This window comes from Drosophila tropicalis, unplaced genomic scaffold, assembly GCF_018151085.1.
Source record: "Drosophila tropicalis isolate 14030-0801.00 unplaced genomic scaffold, ASM1815108v1 contig_805, whole genome shotgun sequence".
NCBI classification, from domain to species: Eukaryota; Metazoa; Arthropoda; class Insecta; order Diptera; family Drosophilidae; genus Drosophila; species Drosophila tropicalis.
In genome coordinates this window covers 2,186,266-2,201,518 of record NW_027173295.1, presented here as the reverse complement: position 1 = coordinate 2,201,518, position 15,253 = coordinate 2,186,266, and the positions used below count along the sequence as shown (strand labels likewise).

Below are 15,253 nucleotides of genomic sequence, written 5' to 3'. Positions count from 1 at the left end.
ATATAGAAAGAATACCAGTGAGACGTCCCCAAAAGAAGTCAGGCGGAGCAGAGGCAAAACGCATGCGCCCAACGATGCCGATGAATCTCACTCAAAACAGGGGAAGGCCGTACTCACACAACTGGGTTAGTCGGGGATGGAGCACAGGAAATGCACACACACACACAGACACACAATCCGTATATACATATATATATATATATATATGTGTGTGTATATGTATATAAAATGGCGCGTACACCCCATAGAGAAAGTGGTGTCCATTTCTCCTCCATTTTTTGGAGAAAATTTCCTATCTCGGCAGCAGGCAGAGGCAGTTAGAGTCAGCAGCATTTTGCCCAGAGCCCAAGAGCAAATGATTTTTAACAAATTTCATTAACATCAGAGGTCCGTAATCATTCAAGCATCGCGTTTCGTAACAGGGCCCTCAGTTGGCAACGCTGTGGCCACTCCAATTAAGTGTGTGTAGTGCCGCACAATTGCATTATCTCATACAAGACGATTCGACGACGAATTTGAACTCACAACACACCGGCCTCCTGCACCGCACCGCCCCGCCCCGCTCCATCACCCTCTCACCCCTTTTGGACGACTAAATTATAATACCGTAATGATTCCATAAGTTCATAGTGTCTTATTTGGGTCTGTCAACTCTCTCGACCGCGTTACAAATGTGCATTTTTTTAAATTAATTGTGAATCCCCACATTGTTGCTGATTACCAGTGTTTTCTTTTTGTGATTTGACAAACTTGGACAAAATGATCGATGAGCATCATCCAATGCAGATTGGCATGTGTAAGTACAAACAAATGAACAGCACTCAAACGCCAACTCCAATTTTGCCGACGGTGAAATTTTTGGTACAAATACCGACGCTTTTTAACAAAAACAAAAAATTCTTTAACTACAACAAATGTGATGGATTATATGTGAGGCATTTTTTTAATGGTTTTCCATAAAACTTGTAAGAAGGAGCAATTCTGGACTAACACAAAATCCCCTACTATAAAGTCACAGTAACTAGTCAGCTGATTATATTAAAGCAACAAAGAGACCGATTGAATCAGTAAGAAATCCAACACATGTCCTGCGGGCATGATCAGAAAAGCGTTTATATTCAACCAAATACACCTGGGGCTTGCTTAATATGGGAGTTGAGTTCCTAGAAAACACCGTGTTAGGCGAATCCGAAAAGTAACTTTCCAAGAATCCCACAGAGGCGTAAGAAAACATTCTATTAGTTGAATTTTATATGTATCTGTTACACATAAGACGATTTATTATTATTTATTAATCTGATTCATTCTATAGGTTCATGTGACTTTGAATTGAAGGTTTTTTTTTTTTTGTCAGCAAGTGCAGAGTCGTCTAAGAATCGAGCATAGATCATCCAACGAATGTTGTACTTTATCGATTGTTTGATCTTTGTTTTATTCACCAGTTACTAAATGAATAGATATTATGATCAGTTTTGCCTTTTTAGAAGCGAAACCAACAGCCAACATTTGTATTGGAAATACATATTAACCAAAATCTATATCTTCAATCGTAGAAGTCTAAGCTTTGGCGCGTTTTAAAAGAGGGAAGGTTGCCAATTCACAATCGTGTAAGACCCAGTTAACGCTAGAAGAGATTGTGTTAAACGAATTGGCAATGGTGGAAAAGATTAAATTCTTTTTCTGTAAAAAACTAAAATTAGAATTAGAATCAGAATTAGAATAGTTGCTTGGATGGTGCTTGAATAAATCTATTCGCCTCTGAACCTCTGAAATCGAAGCGCAAAATAAAGAAGCTTAGATTGAGTAAGTCTCAACATAAATTTGATATCTATCTCAGAATAGAGTTATATATGTATTAAAGTTACCGATTTTATGAGAAATTTCTCACTAAACGTTCTTTAATCACATTTTTCTATATTCCCATTGAAATATTTATCAATAATATAGGATTTATTATACCCTTGCAAAGGGTTTGTTAACTATGGTTAGAAGGTGTCACGTATAGAAGGAGGCATCTTTGACCTTATAACGTATACATATATATTCATAATCAGCACGACGAAACAAATTTATATAGCCATGTCCGTCGGTCTGTATTGAAGCGATCTCCTACTAAACCATTACAGTATATCTCGGACTCAACCAAATCGGACGATACAGCTCCAATACAAATGGCAAAGTCACGACTTTTCTCAATAACTTGGTTGTTTTCTAAGCCATAGTCATAAAAATTAATAATAATATACCTATTAAAACCTATGCCAAATTGAATCAAGATAGGATGACAATTAGAAAACTGATTTCAATCCCTTTATAAACCGATGCTATGATATTCAAAAATTAAGCAAGTGTCTAACCTGTTTGATTTTTATTTCAAATAACCGATCAACAAATACAACATAAATGGCGTATATAAAGTATTAGGCATACATATATTATATACATATAAGGACGAACGGTAATGCAAAAGGGTATATTCATTTTGGCCAGAAGTGTGAAACGCTTAGAAGGAAGCATTTCCGACCATATATATTCTTGATCAGCACGACGAGACGAGTTCAAATAGCTATGTCCGTCTGTTTTTCACTTTGAAGGCTTGAGGTAAGAAAAGATCACCAAAATAATCTTGCAAAGGTATACAAACTTCGGCGCGGTCAAAGTTAGCCCCGGCTTTCTGGTTATGCGTTGAATTCCCCATAGGATGACCATCACAATTCTGTAGGTCCCGTGTCATTATAGACTTGTTAGTTCTTAAAAAAGCTATACTTTATTTATACCATTATTACAGACAATCTGCCCACCTTTCTTCTATTTGATCTCGAGCCTGCTTTTACGCCGAGATTGATTTATTTTAAAGAAAACGAAATCCTTTTTTGTTGATCAATACAAGTACACCAAAGATCGATTCACTTTAAAAATGTACCTACTAAAATAGATAACTGCATAACTAACCCTAGCTGCAAACGTTTATTAAAAGAACACTTATTGCAAATATGTATGTATGTTTGTGTATTTAATATTCTTTTAAATTAACTTTTAGCACTGATGGCTCTTTAAATACACGACTAATAGGAATTCAACTAATATGCATAGTTTGTTTTTTTTTAACGACATACATCCAAATATCAATTAGGTTTGAAAATTGAATATATACGTTTCCATGAGGCAAATATTATATTGTTATAAATATTTACCTATCAATTATTTACATTCCACCTTCATGGCCTATCATGCAATCCAATTGGATGTGATGTTAAATCACATTACCGTCACAAAGAAAAAAAAATTGCTTTGCCCACTTCAACTGTTCGAAATCTCAACATATTTTGCAGTGCTGAACAAATTTTTTGACTTCTGTCAAAGATTAGAAGAAAACAAAGCATTTAAGTTGCAATTGCTGGCACAACAAAACTGCTGCTCCATAATTTCGCTTTGTGTGCTCGAAATCCGATTAAAATATAAATGCCGCATCCGTTGTAGGAACAGCCAATTCGCTCTGACAGACAAACGGGAATGGAAACGGGGAACGAGAACGCAACTCAAAAAGGAGAAGGGCAGTCGGCGGCAACACACAGCATCCTGGCAAGGGGTTTCCGCTCACCGACTGCCAACATATGCCGCCAGCCGCCGTAACCAACATAATGAATCGCCTGCCTTTGCTTTTTGCTTTATACTTTTGCTCACTGTTCTTCGAAGCTGGGTTTCCAGGGATGGCATGGGATGAGACGAGGTTGAAGTAAGGGTTGCCATTTCGTACCCCTTGTTGTTTATTCATTTAAATGCCCCGGTTAACGGGGCACGCACTACTCGTAAATTCTTTTATAATTTAGTTATAAGCTGCCGAGAGGGGAGATGGACTGCAAGGCGAAGGGTAGTTGCTGTTGCATCGCACTGTTTCATCAGTAGTGTCTCTAATCCGAACACTCCGCCCCCTTGATTTTCATATGCACACATTAGAATCTAATTAGAGTTGAGGGAAAGCGCATAGCTATCAATGTCGGATTTGCACTTGTTGTCATCCACAGTGCAAATCCTCTGATCTTAGGCATCGGCATGTCCGGCAAATATGTTGGCATATTCTCTCTTCAAATGTCAAAATGAACTGAACACTAAAGTGTAACAGGTGTGGCCGCTGAGCCGCTGAGCCGCTTAGCCCTGGTTAAGTATGTTCGTTCGAAAGTGTCTAAAGTTAAAGTGCGAGTAACTTTTGCCAAGAGGGCATTTCCTTTGATGGCTATGATTGAGAAGGGGCTCCCGCCACCTTCCGCCATCCCCATTGTTTATTTGATTCGATTGAAATGGGCAATGAGCTGCATGAGACTGCAGTTGCCATTGACAGCCAGAAGCTGACAGGGTGAAGCATTTTGCCCACTTTACCCTGTCTTCCTATTCTCCCTGATTTTCTCCTACTTCCTTTCTGGCTGAGCTGCAATATAAAAGGCGTTTGCCAAAAACATCCAAGTTCTTGCAAATACATATATGTATATCAACTGAAAATAAAACAGACAAAACTGTTAGATGCAAACTTTCCAAACTTTGATTTCATTAGATCATCAAATCAAAACTATATTGATTTAGACTTGTATAAGTTTTCATCAAGAAATTGGTAATAATCTCAATCTTAAAAAAACTAAAATAATTTGAAATAAGTTAAATTGACTATAATAATAAATTTAGACTTAAGCTTTTTGGTTAGGGCTTCAAGATATTTTGCTTACCATGGTTGCTTGCCGATCGTGACAATATCTCATTCCTTGCTTGAATCTATATTTCCGAGGCAAAAAAAAGGGATATACCTGAGACCCTGAAACCGACTTCTAGGGCCCAAAATAAATGGCAGACCAATCCAATGAATACAAAAATGATAAAGATCCAATGATCAATACACACATCCACAGGATTTAGACTGAGTACCACACTAGAACGAACAGCCCAATCTTAGCCTAGTTAGCCTAGATGATGTTAGATGAACATTCAACAAATACATTAATCATTAAGAAAAGAGAAAATAAATTGAAACTATTGAGGATATTGTTTGAATGTGTTTTTTGCAAAGAAAGCTTTTGAAAATTCAATTGAATGTAATAACTTTAAAAATTCTATAAATATTTCCAAATGCCACAAATATTATTTTTCTGCCACAAATTTAATGAAATTGTGAACACGTTTAAATCATTTAACTGTGGATTTCACACACAGGTCACAAAAGGGCAAGGAAGAGGGAAAGGGGGAGGCAAAAGGTGGTGAAGGAAGTGGAGAACATTTACAGTGTAAAACAATGGAAGAGAAAAAGCGTGTAATGGAAAACAAAACAAAGTGAATACAATGCACACATACAGAAAGGAGAGAAAAAAGGGAATGAGGCAGGGACACACACACACACACACACACACACATGGAGGGAAACAAATTACGGTGAAATTTCAACAATTTGCCATAAATTGAGACAACAAGTAGCAAAAAAGCCAACCAACAGAACAAATACCGCAAATGTACAGTAATTTTTTGCCAGCAACTCGAACAATCTCACACAGATACAAAACCCACACAATCGCACACACGCACTTACATCCATACATATGTACATACCCACATATAGGGAAGTTACGCATACGCAACGTTGCCTCTACATATACATACATACATATTTATTCGCTGTTGTGTATAATTTTTTTGTTTGTTTTTGTTTGTTATTGTTGTCGTTGTTACTGTATTGCAAGTGCGTGGAATTTCGAGTGAGAGACAGACACGCACATATTTCGTCGCTGGAAAAGTCATTTCAATAATTGCAAAACCACAAATTTACTACAACTCGAAATGGTAATGGTTTTTGACCAAATGGTCAACAACCAAGTCTCCCTCTCTTCCTCTCTTTATCTGCCTCCTGGATGGAGTCAGAGATATGTATGCAGATGTGGCAGAAAACCGCAAATGCAAATCCTATTTTTTATTTAAGTGGGTTGGGTTCAGTCGAGTTGGTAGAGAGCATAGTTTTTGCCACGATAACCAACAGTTGTAAATTTGGCTCACACACACACACACATACTTTTAGCCGCAATTTGCATGCCAAAGTGAAAATAAAAATATCTGAAATGTTTCTCATTTACATGTAATCGGAAAATACGGGGCTGGGTAACAACAACCGGGATCTGACCACAAAAACCAAAATAGTTCCAATGGACATGAAATGTCAACAACAACAACATCAGCAGCAGCAGCAGCAGCAACTACAACAACAACAACATCCGCAAAATGGGAGCCTCAATCAACTGCTGCTGTTGAACGGAAATGAGCGCATGTTAACAACACCCACACCAACAGCAGCAACAGTAACGGATATAACAACAGTAGCAACAGCAGCAACAACAACGGCAGGGGCAACGGCAACAGGCAACAAGCCTGGGGCTAGCCACAATGACAAAATGGCGTCAGTCAGCCGAAATGTCAACGGAAGTTGCAACAACCTCAATGGCAACACCAACAGCAATACCAAAACCCATGCACATCAGCAGCATCAGCAGCAGCAACATTCAATGCCCATGACAATGGCTGGACAAGGACCAGGTCCACCATCAGCCTCCAACCATACGCAACTCTGCAGTCGTATCACTCTGGGTGAATGCAGCCTCAATGGTATGAGCAATTTTACAGCACCAGCACCTCCATTGGCAACAACAAACAGCACACCGCAAGCGCCTCAAATACTGCAACAGCACACGGCAATGGCCATGGGTGTAAGTGTGGGTGCGGGTGTGGGTACGGGTGTGGGTGGTGGTGGTGGTGGAGCACCGCTTAACCAGTGCTCTTACTGCTGTCAGCCAATTTGTGATCGCTACATCATGCGGGTGGTGGACAATTCATTCCACGAGGGTTGCCTCAAATGCACAGCATGCTCCCTACATTTGGTACACTCCTGCTATGCAAAGGATGGCAAACTCTTTTGCCGCATCGACTATGAGAGGTAAAAAGTGTGAGATTAATATTATTCAATTTAAGACTTATGCAATTTATTTCACTCTTCATCCATACATATGTTTTCAGACTCTATATACGCAATCGTTGCCTTGGCTGCGGTCATAAAATTGCACACGATGAGCTTGTGATGCGATGTCAAGAGAATGTATTCCATTTGAAGTGCTTTGCCTGTGTGGTATGCGGATCATTACTAAAAAAGGGCGAACAATATGTGGTTAAGCAGGGACAACTGTTCTGTCGTTTCGATTATGAGAAGGAAGTTGAAATGCTTCAAGGATATGGTATAGATTTCACATTTCTATTTTCTTTTTCCGACTGACTAAAAAAGTGGTTTCACATTTTGCAAGCAGACTTTTATAGCGATGACATATTTCCGCCCAAAATGGATGGCAGACGTGGTCCAAAACGGCCGAGAACAATATTGAATACCCAACAGAGGCGGGCCTTTAAAGCCTCCTTTGAGGTGTCACCCAAACCCTGTCGCAAAGTGAGAGAGAATTTGGCCAAAGAGACTGGTTTAAGCTTAAGGATCGTGCAGGTTAGTTCACAGCCAATAAATTAATCCATCCATTAATGTGCTTTACTTTGTCTCTAAGGTTTGGTTTCAAAATCAACGCGCCAAGGTTAAGAAAATCCAAAAGAAGGCCAAACAAGAGCCACCATCTAAGGGTGCCAGCGACTCGCAGGATTCACAAGAGTCCCAGGACAGCAGTCTGGCCACAAAGATCAAAGATGAGGCTCACAGTGACAGTGAATCGCCAATGGAATCATCGCCATATTCAGCCACTTCCGATGGATTGGCTCGACTCCGTTGCACAATTAAGGATGAACAGGAGCAAGTGCCCTTCAACTGCATGGAAACTAATAAAGGTACGACTCAAATAAAGCGAAGCCATCTAGGTCACACATCTAATTGTAATCACTCCATTCATTTCAGAGAACTGCAACAAAAACAACGAGCCTATTCTGAATACCATATTGGGTCTAAGCTATGCTACATTTCAACAGCTAATGGGTCCGTTTACGCAAACGCCAATGATTAATCCAATCGATCGGCTTTATAGCATGCAAAGCTCTTACTTCCGACCCGAGGAGCTGGGAGCCTATGGCGAATGCGGTGGCGGCAAGGAGCCAATGGACTAGAATCCTAACTGAAATTCTGTTTTTTTTTTTTTTTTTTGACAATTGAAAATCAAAATTAGATCTTGTAAAAAAAAAAAAAAAACCAAATAAAAAACAAATGTTAATGTGCTAGTCATTGAAAATGCCGAGAAAAACTTTAGCAAAAAAAGTAACCCAACCCAATGTGGACATGACGTGCTCGAACAACCACCCAGAGCAAGGTTGCCAAATATTTTCCCTCTTCTCGATTTTTTTCTGATTTTGGTTGTTCTGCAGGTGCAGCCTTGAAATTAGTTCCACTCAGTTGACAGGAAGCCACCCCAAAAACAAAAAAAAAAAAAAAGAAAGGAAACCTGAAATCGGGCTCATTGCCCTTTATAGGCGTAAAATGCCGATTCGTCATGCATTGTTCGATGAGCAGCAGCAGCCCCGCCCACATACATACACATTACCGACCCTCTGTGTTGACAGCGGCAAGCCGTCACTTTTGGCCCAAAGTGCAGCCAACTTCAACGACCCCAAAAGTGAAGCTACTGGGTCCCGGTGGTGGAGCGACATCAACTACGTTATTTGAGGTATGCGCCTGCTCTGCTGTGGCAGACACAAACGAGGCATGGCAGGACCAGGACAGGACAGGACAGACAAGCAGGACTTACGCGAATGCCATTGGCATGCATAGGGTTATGCGAGGTTAATGGTATTTGTCTCTTACCTATTACTGTCTCCAAACTGGACCAAAAACGCTTTCTAACTCCTTGCTCTCTTAAAGTATTGAGTTAAAATGGATAGGATAAGAATATTAAAGGCTCTGATTAGGCTCGCTAGGGAATCGAGAATCACAGGGTATTAATTCGCTAATCCTTCTTGTTGAAACCAGTTGAGAATCACAATCACATTTCTTACGCCTAGAAGTACCTTCTTTTTTTTTTTTTTTTTGAATAGTTTTTATAGATTTTGGTAATTTCTTAAATTAGCCAGTCAAATATTCAATTGGAAATGAACGCGCAAGTGTGCGCCCCCAAACAAATTGAATTTCAAGACACTTGCAACACGTGTTTACACACAGGCCTTTCCATTTGTCGTTTCTCTCACCCCCTCCCTCTATATTTTCCTCCTCTTTGGCTGTTGCTGCTGCCGTACTTTATGCAATTTGTCACAATATGTGTCACATTAGCCACAGCAATTGTGCTTAAAGGTCGTCGTTGTCGTCGTAGACTCACACTTCCTTTTGTTTTTGGGTGGCGTCATCATCAGTTTAGCGCTGCTAACCAGATTATACCCCAGTTACAGCACGGTACACCAATACGGGTTGGTCGTGGTCGCCTCAAGTAAAGAAATAGTAGTTAAACAAAAGGGCCACACCACCAGGCAAACTACCACCAACCCAACCCAACCCAACCAAACAATCTAGTTCCACTACCCCAGCTCAACTCGGCTAAACTCAGCTCATCACCACCACCACAAGAACAGTAACATTGGATTCTGTTGAGACCAATGCGCACCCCTGACGGGGAAGAGCAGGAGCATGTAAGTCATTTCTGAAACACGCTGTTAAAAAACAATGCACGATCCGCCTGAGCTCGAGCTCGAGTCTGTCTGTCTCTCCGTCCACATCATTAATCAAACGCTCTGACAAAGGACAAACAAGTGCGCGACGACAAAAAAAAAAAACGCCCAAAAAAAGGAGAGAAGAGCGAAAAAACACACCGCTGATTGCCAAATGGTGAAGCAAATGATGGATAAAAAAAGAGCACCGCAAGTTGCCTGTTTGCCCACATTTGTCCATACGTCCTTGAGGGCCACCGTAGACACACACTTGGCCAGCGATTGCCCTGCTCTTTGCTCAACGATCTGATTCCGCTCGTTAATGTGTAAATGACGTAATTAATTACCATTCTATCTGTAGTCGGAGGACATCGTTCAAATGCACACACACTGCTAAAAATGCAAAAGAAATGCAAAAGGGACACAAATACAATCAAAGAGCAATTCAATATTATACAAATTTAAACAAAAGACACAAATACTATTTAAAGAATAAATTCTAAAACTAAATTTACTTGATTTTATTTCTATTTAAGGATTACATACCTACTTTTTTTATCTCTCCCTTTTTAAGCATCCTAAGGTACATACATATATATTTTAAATGTATATATTTATTTACCATTTCGTGTTTTCATTCTCGTTCAAGGCGAAAGGATTCAAACTTAATAAATGGGGCTCAGGCTAATGACAAACTTCAGCCGATTTTCAAAAGTTACATATCATTTTTAAACTTTTAATGTGTAACTGGAATGTATGTATATGAAATTGAGCAGTCCTCGGTAGATGAGTTGTCTAAATGTCCCAGTCATTTGGGCAACTGAACAACGAGGATCCGGGTCCGAATCCCGGGCTAGTGTATGGATGTTGTTTTCGTCTAAGCCGAAGGCCTTAGTTGCCAGTGCTTGTAAAAATATTAGGTTGATAGTTTACAACTATGTATATCCTATACTTATAATAATAATAATATGGAGTTGATCTTTTCAAGCCATCCAAGAAATGAAAATGGAAAGCAAAGTATTCAATTTAGTCAACTTTATGAGTATTTGAAAAATTATTGTCTTTCAATCTGAGCATGAATCTTGAGAATGAAATTGTTTACCAATATTCGCAAGTATTCATGACCCTTTTTGAAAAATCGGGCTAAATACAAGTTTTTAATGTCATTTTCAAATGAGATATAACTTTTAGAAATCGGTAAGAAATTGACCAAAATACAGGATAAGGAAAATAGGTGGAATCACCAAAGATTTAAAGGCTCATATGTAATCCACACAATCTTATTGGAAAGTATTCATTAAGTATAAGTTGGAAATGAATTGGAATCAAAAGTTGGTAGAGTTCTGGCCAGACTCATAGGTTAAATAATCACAATGTATTAGACGTCTGATAAATTATCAAGTACTAATCATATGTGAAATCAAATATCCTTAATTCTTTTGTACAATTCCTTTTGCATTGTGAAATACAAAACGGTTTTCAAATCTCTCTGTAAATCCCTTCTTATTATGCAAATCAAACAACAATTTTTTTTTTTTTTTTTTTTTGTCAAGGACTTATAAATCGGTCATTGATTTTTATGCACCGACAAACCCAATAAGAGGCTTTTAAAATTGTATTAGTATTTGAGAAATATTGTTGACAAAAATTGTATTTTAATATTATATCCAGCTCGTAATGCCATAAAAATCGAAAAACCATTGAATGCTCCTGCTCCCCTTTCCTCCCTCAAATTGTGTGTGTGTGTGTGTGTCTCTCAATAAAATCGAAATCATAAAAGCAATCCAAATCCATATAAAATTGACAGTTTCACAAAAATGCTGTGTAAAACGGAAAGTAGCCCATTCTGTTGTATAAACAATGCAACATTTTTTACAATATGCCAATCATTATTGTTGTATTTTTGTAAAGGCAACACCATGCCGATCGAAATAATAAACATAAAAGACAAAGTGCTCAAGTGGTTGGCAATAAAAACATTACAAATTTTGTGAGAAAAATTGGCAAAAAAGTATTTTAGGGCACTTCCACTCACATTTCGTGGGAACAAAGGAATTGTTATGTTAAGCCTAAAGATCATTGATTAAGTGATTTTTTCAATTACTTTTTCAACTATTAAAAATTTATGAGAAAGTTCACTTGTCTATGCAAATGTATACTCAATTATTGCAAATAGCTACGCAATCTGTAAGTATGAATATAGATGAAAGTTTTCTTTTTTTTTTTTGTGTAAGTGAAGCAGCAAATGTTACGAAAAAGAAAGTTTTTTGGTCAAAAATTGTATACTTGTAATTATGTAAATCGAAGTCCATAACATGAACTATATCCTGGAGCAAGTGTAACCGCAAGAAGTATACAAATTGTCAGAAAGGCAGGCAGGCAGGCTGGCTGGCAAAACATCAAAAACAGATGTCGCTTGTCCCTGGACCACCACCACCAACTCTCAGCATTTAGTAGTAGTTCAAAGGCCTCAATACACACACACACACACACACAGACCAGATGGGTTGGGTGGGCATGGCTAGTATACTGGAGTTGAAGTTGGCAATCTAAATGCAAATGGAAGGGCGCCCAATGATGACTAAAAGTGAGCCGTTGCCCCCAAAAAAGCCGCAAAAGCCATAACCAAGAATCTCTCGCATAATCCAGTCAAGAGTAGAGAGTAGAGAGTAGAAGGGCCTAGGGTAAATGAGTGGGCCAAGTCATTTGATGTAGTTGTAGATGTACATACGTGCCACAGCAACTGCTACTGCCACTGCTACTGCTGTTGCCACTAGTGTTGGCTGTGTTGGGTGTTGCTGCTTCGGCTGCTTTTACTTCAACTCCTGTTGTCGTCGTCGTCGTCATCGTTTGGTTAGAAGTTGGTTCGACATTTGGCACAAAATTCATAAATGCTAATTTCAACACATTGCGCACACGCTACAAATATGAATATTTACCATAACTGCACAAACACACACAAACGCACGCACACACACACAGAGAGAAAGAGAGAGCACACACACACACACACGCACACACACAAACATAGATATAGACTTCGATTGCCTTTTGCCAGTTAACCACATTCATACCCATACCTTTAGACGGCTTTATCGACCTACAGCTTTTGCTTTGGTTTTAGCTTAACTGTTTCTGTTTCTGTTTCTCTTTCTGATTCTGGTTCTGGTTTTGGTTCGGGTTTAGGTTTGGGTTTGGGATCGAGCTTGGGTTCTGTTTCTGGTTTAATAAAAGCCTTTTACGAAATGAAGCAATTGTGCATTTCACTTTTGAGCACAGGCTGCGGCGCCTCTAATGTATCTCATATATGCTTAAGTATATGTATGTATGTACATATATGTGCGTGTGTTTGTGTGTGTTTGGCAAATATGCGTCAAATCGCACAGACGCACAGTTTTTGAATACCAAATAGAGGCAACTCACAGACACACACACCATCTAACCACCCAAACAAATGTCGATAGACAAGTAGATACTTACACATGGCCATAGTCCATATTTGTCTACTTGATATGCCATAGATTGAGATTGGTTTTTGCTGCCTCTAAACTGAACTCAACTGTTGTAATTGGCTTACCGTCTGTCTCTCAAACAATTTCTTTGCCATTAAATTGGAAAATTTTCTTTCCAATCAACCAACCAACCAACCGTCAGTCGCCAGCCGCTAGCACTTGGCCGCTGATCACCACATTATTACTTCAAATTTGTATGCGCTTTCCTTCCCTTTCCCATTCCCATTCCCATTCCCATTCCTCGCGCACATCAGCAAACTAAAACGAGCATCTAATGAGTTTCCAATTGGCTCAAAAATGGCCACTTTTGTTTGTGACCAAGCATTACAAGGGGCGCTGGAGGGTGCGAGTAGAAAAAAGATTGACTTAATTAACTTTTGCAATTTTGAAATCAAAACTCATATCATAGAGCTTAAGGAGATGATTACTCCTGATTAGTTTCAGAAAAAAAACAAGGAATAACAATCCTATTCCCATAATGAAGGGATGCTTAATCTGGTGCTATGAACTGTGGAAACATAACGCCTTAAAATAGGTATTCATAAGTATTCATTGTTTTTTAAAATGTTTGCTTGGTGGATTGTTATTTTATCAACACGACAGTCACAGAAATTGAATACCGAATTCCTTTAAATCCTCGTTTGAGTTTGAGTTTATCCTTTTCATAGTAGGTGTAGTTTAGAAAAGGGACATATACATACATACATAATTGCTTGTCAAGTTTGGCTATCTAAGAAAACTTCAATCATGAATTTTGATTGTTTTGTGTTTTTTCAAGGGAATTGCCTTTTGGCACACACACACACACACACACACATTGGAAAATTAGAATTGCAAAACTGGCAACTGCCAGATTGAAGAGCCCAACTATGACACTTGGCACTTTGGCAAGCGAAACGAAAACCAGTTGATATATTCGACATCGAAAGGGCGTAGTTCAAGACAAAGAATGTCTTTTGTAGCTCCATTTGCTGCTGCTGCTGCATCTGGAACCTAGACAGATTGCCTTTATAGTATAGGGTGTGTGTGTGTGTGTGTGTGAGACCATTCAAGGTGTTGCCGTGACTCAAAGTCAAAATGCAAATGAGCAAAGCGTTTAATATGCAAATTTTGTTACAAAAATATTTAAAGGGAAATATTTTAGCTGTTACTGTTACTGCCAGCAGTAATTTGAGTAAATACAAAATCTTATAAAAAAAAAATTCAAAAAATACAAAAATGGAGAAGAAAAACGAAAATGCATTGCATATTTTTGCATATGACTGGAATGTTTTTCATTATATGCTGCCAATAAAAGCAACAACACAACGACAACGACAACAACAACAAAAAAACCAACATCAAATGGTTCGCAACAGTTTGGTGTATGTGTGTATGCGTGTGTGCGTGCATGGGTATATGGGTGTATGGGTGTGGGTGTTTGGCATACTCAAAGTCGCGTGCATGTATTAAAAAATATCTTTTAGATACTTTCGCAACAGCAGTAGAAGCAGCAACAGTAACAACAGCAACAACATCAACTGTGACTTCAGTAGCACAAAGCAAGAAGTTGGTACTAGAAAATCGGTTGCAGTGGAACGAAATAAGATGTTTGCCTGCCTGATGGAAAAAAATGTTTTTATTACATTTCGCGAACGTATTTTTCGCTACTCACAAAATACTTCTAGCCAACAAAACCAGCAGCAACAGCAGCAGCAGCAGAGTCAAAAAGCCAAAGAGTCTGGATCTATGTACAATCTAACCGATTTTTGTATACCCTTGGTAAAAGGTCTTATATAATTTTAAATTTGATCTAAAAAAGAAAAAAATTAGTTCAATTAAATAACTAATTGCTTGGAAAGTAATGGGATGTCAAAAAAGTTCTGCCTACTTTTAGGCAAACCCGAAAATGATTCGCTCAGCACATCGCTGGCGAATTCAAGGATGTAAAAAAGGAGAGATTTGCCCCAAAAGATGTGGAAGATATAGTAGAAGAAATCAACAAAAAGAAACATTTTCAACATTCTGTAGGTAAGTGATTTCTTATCTTATCTACTGATCTCTCATCTTGTTTAAGGATCATTAGATGGAAATATTGTTAGTACTTGAACTTTCCTAAT

At 38.6% G+C, this 15,253-nt stretch overlaps 1 protein-coding gene across 1 annotated transcript; it reads left to right on the top strand.

Moving 5' to 3' along the window:
- The first annotated feature begins 397 nt into the window (after window positions 1-397).
- LOC137579989 (LIM homeobox transcription factor 1-beta) lies at window positions 398-8,240 on the top strand. Its single transcript, XM_068293900.1, has 6 exons — window positions 398-796; window positions 6,172-6,961; window positions 7,042-7,256; window positions 7,326-7,513; window positions 7,572-7,845; window positions 7,913-8,240. The coding sequence occupies exons 1-6, from the start codon at window positions 760-762 to the stop codon at window positions 8,116-8,118; spliced, it is 1,710 nt and encodes a 569-aa protein (XP_068150001.1). The 5' UTR covers window positions 398-759; the 3' UTR covers window positions 8,119-8,240.
- The last annotated feature ends 7,013 nt before the right edge of the window (window positions 8,241-15,253 follow it).

Bases quoted from the DNA above. Each gene is read 5' to 3' on its own strand.
- LOC137579989 (XM_068293900.1), top strand. From the start codon at position 760: ATGATCGATGAGCATCATCCAATGCAGATTGGCATGT. The intron at 7,257-7,325 runs GTATAGATTTCA...TTTTGCAAGCAG, and splicing joins TGAAATGCTTCAAGGATATG to ACTTTTATAGCGATGACATA. The intron at 7,514-7,571 runs GTTAGTTCACAG...TTTGTCTCTAAG, and splicing joins TAAGCTTAAGGATCGTGCAG to GTTTGGTTTCAAAATCAACG.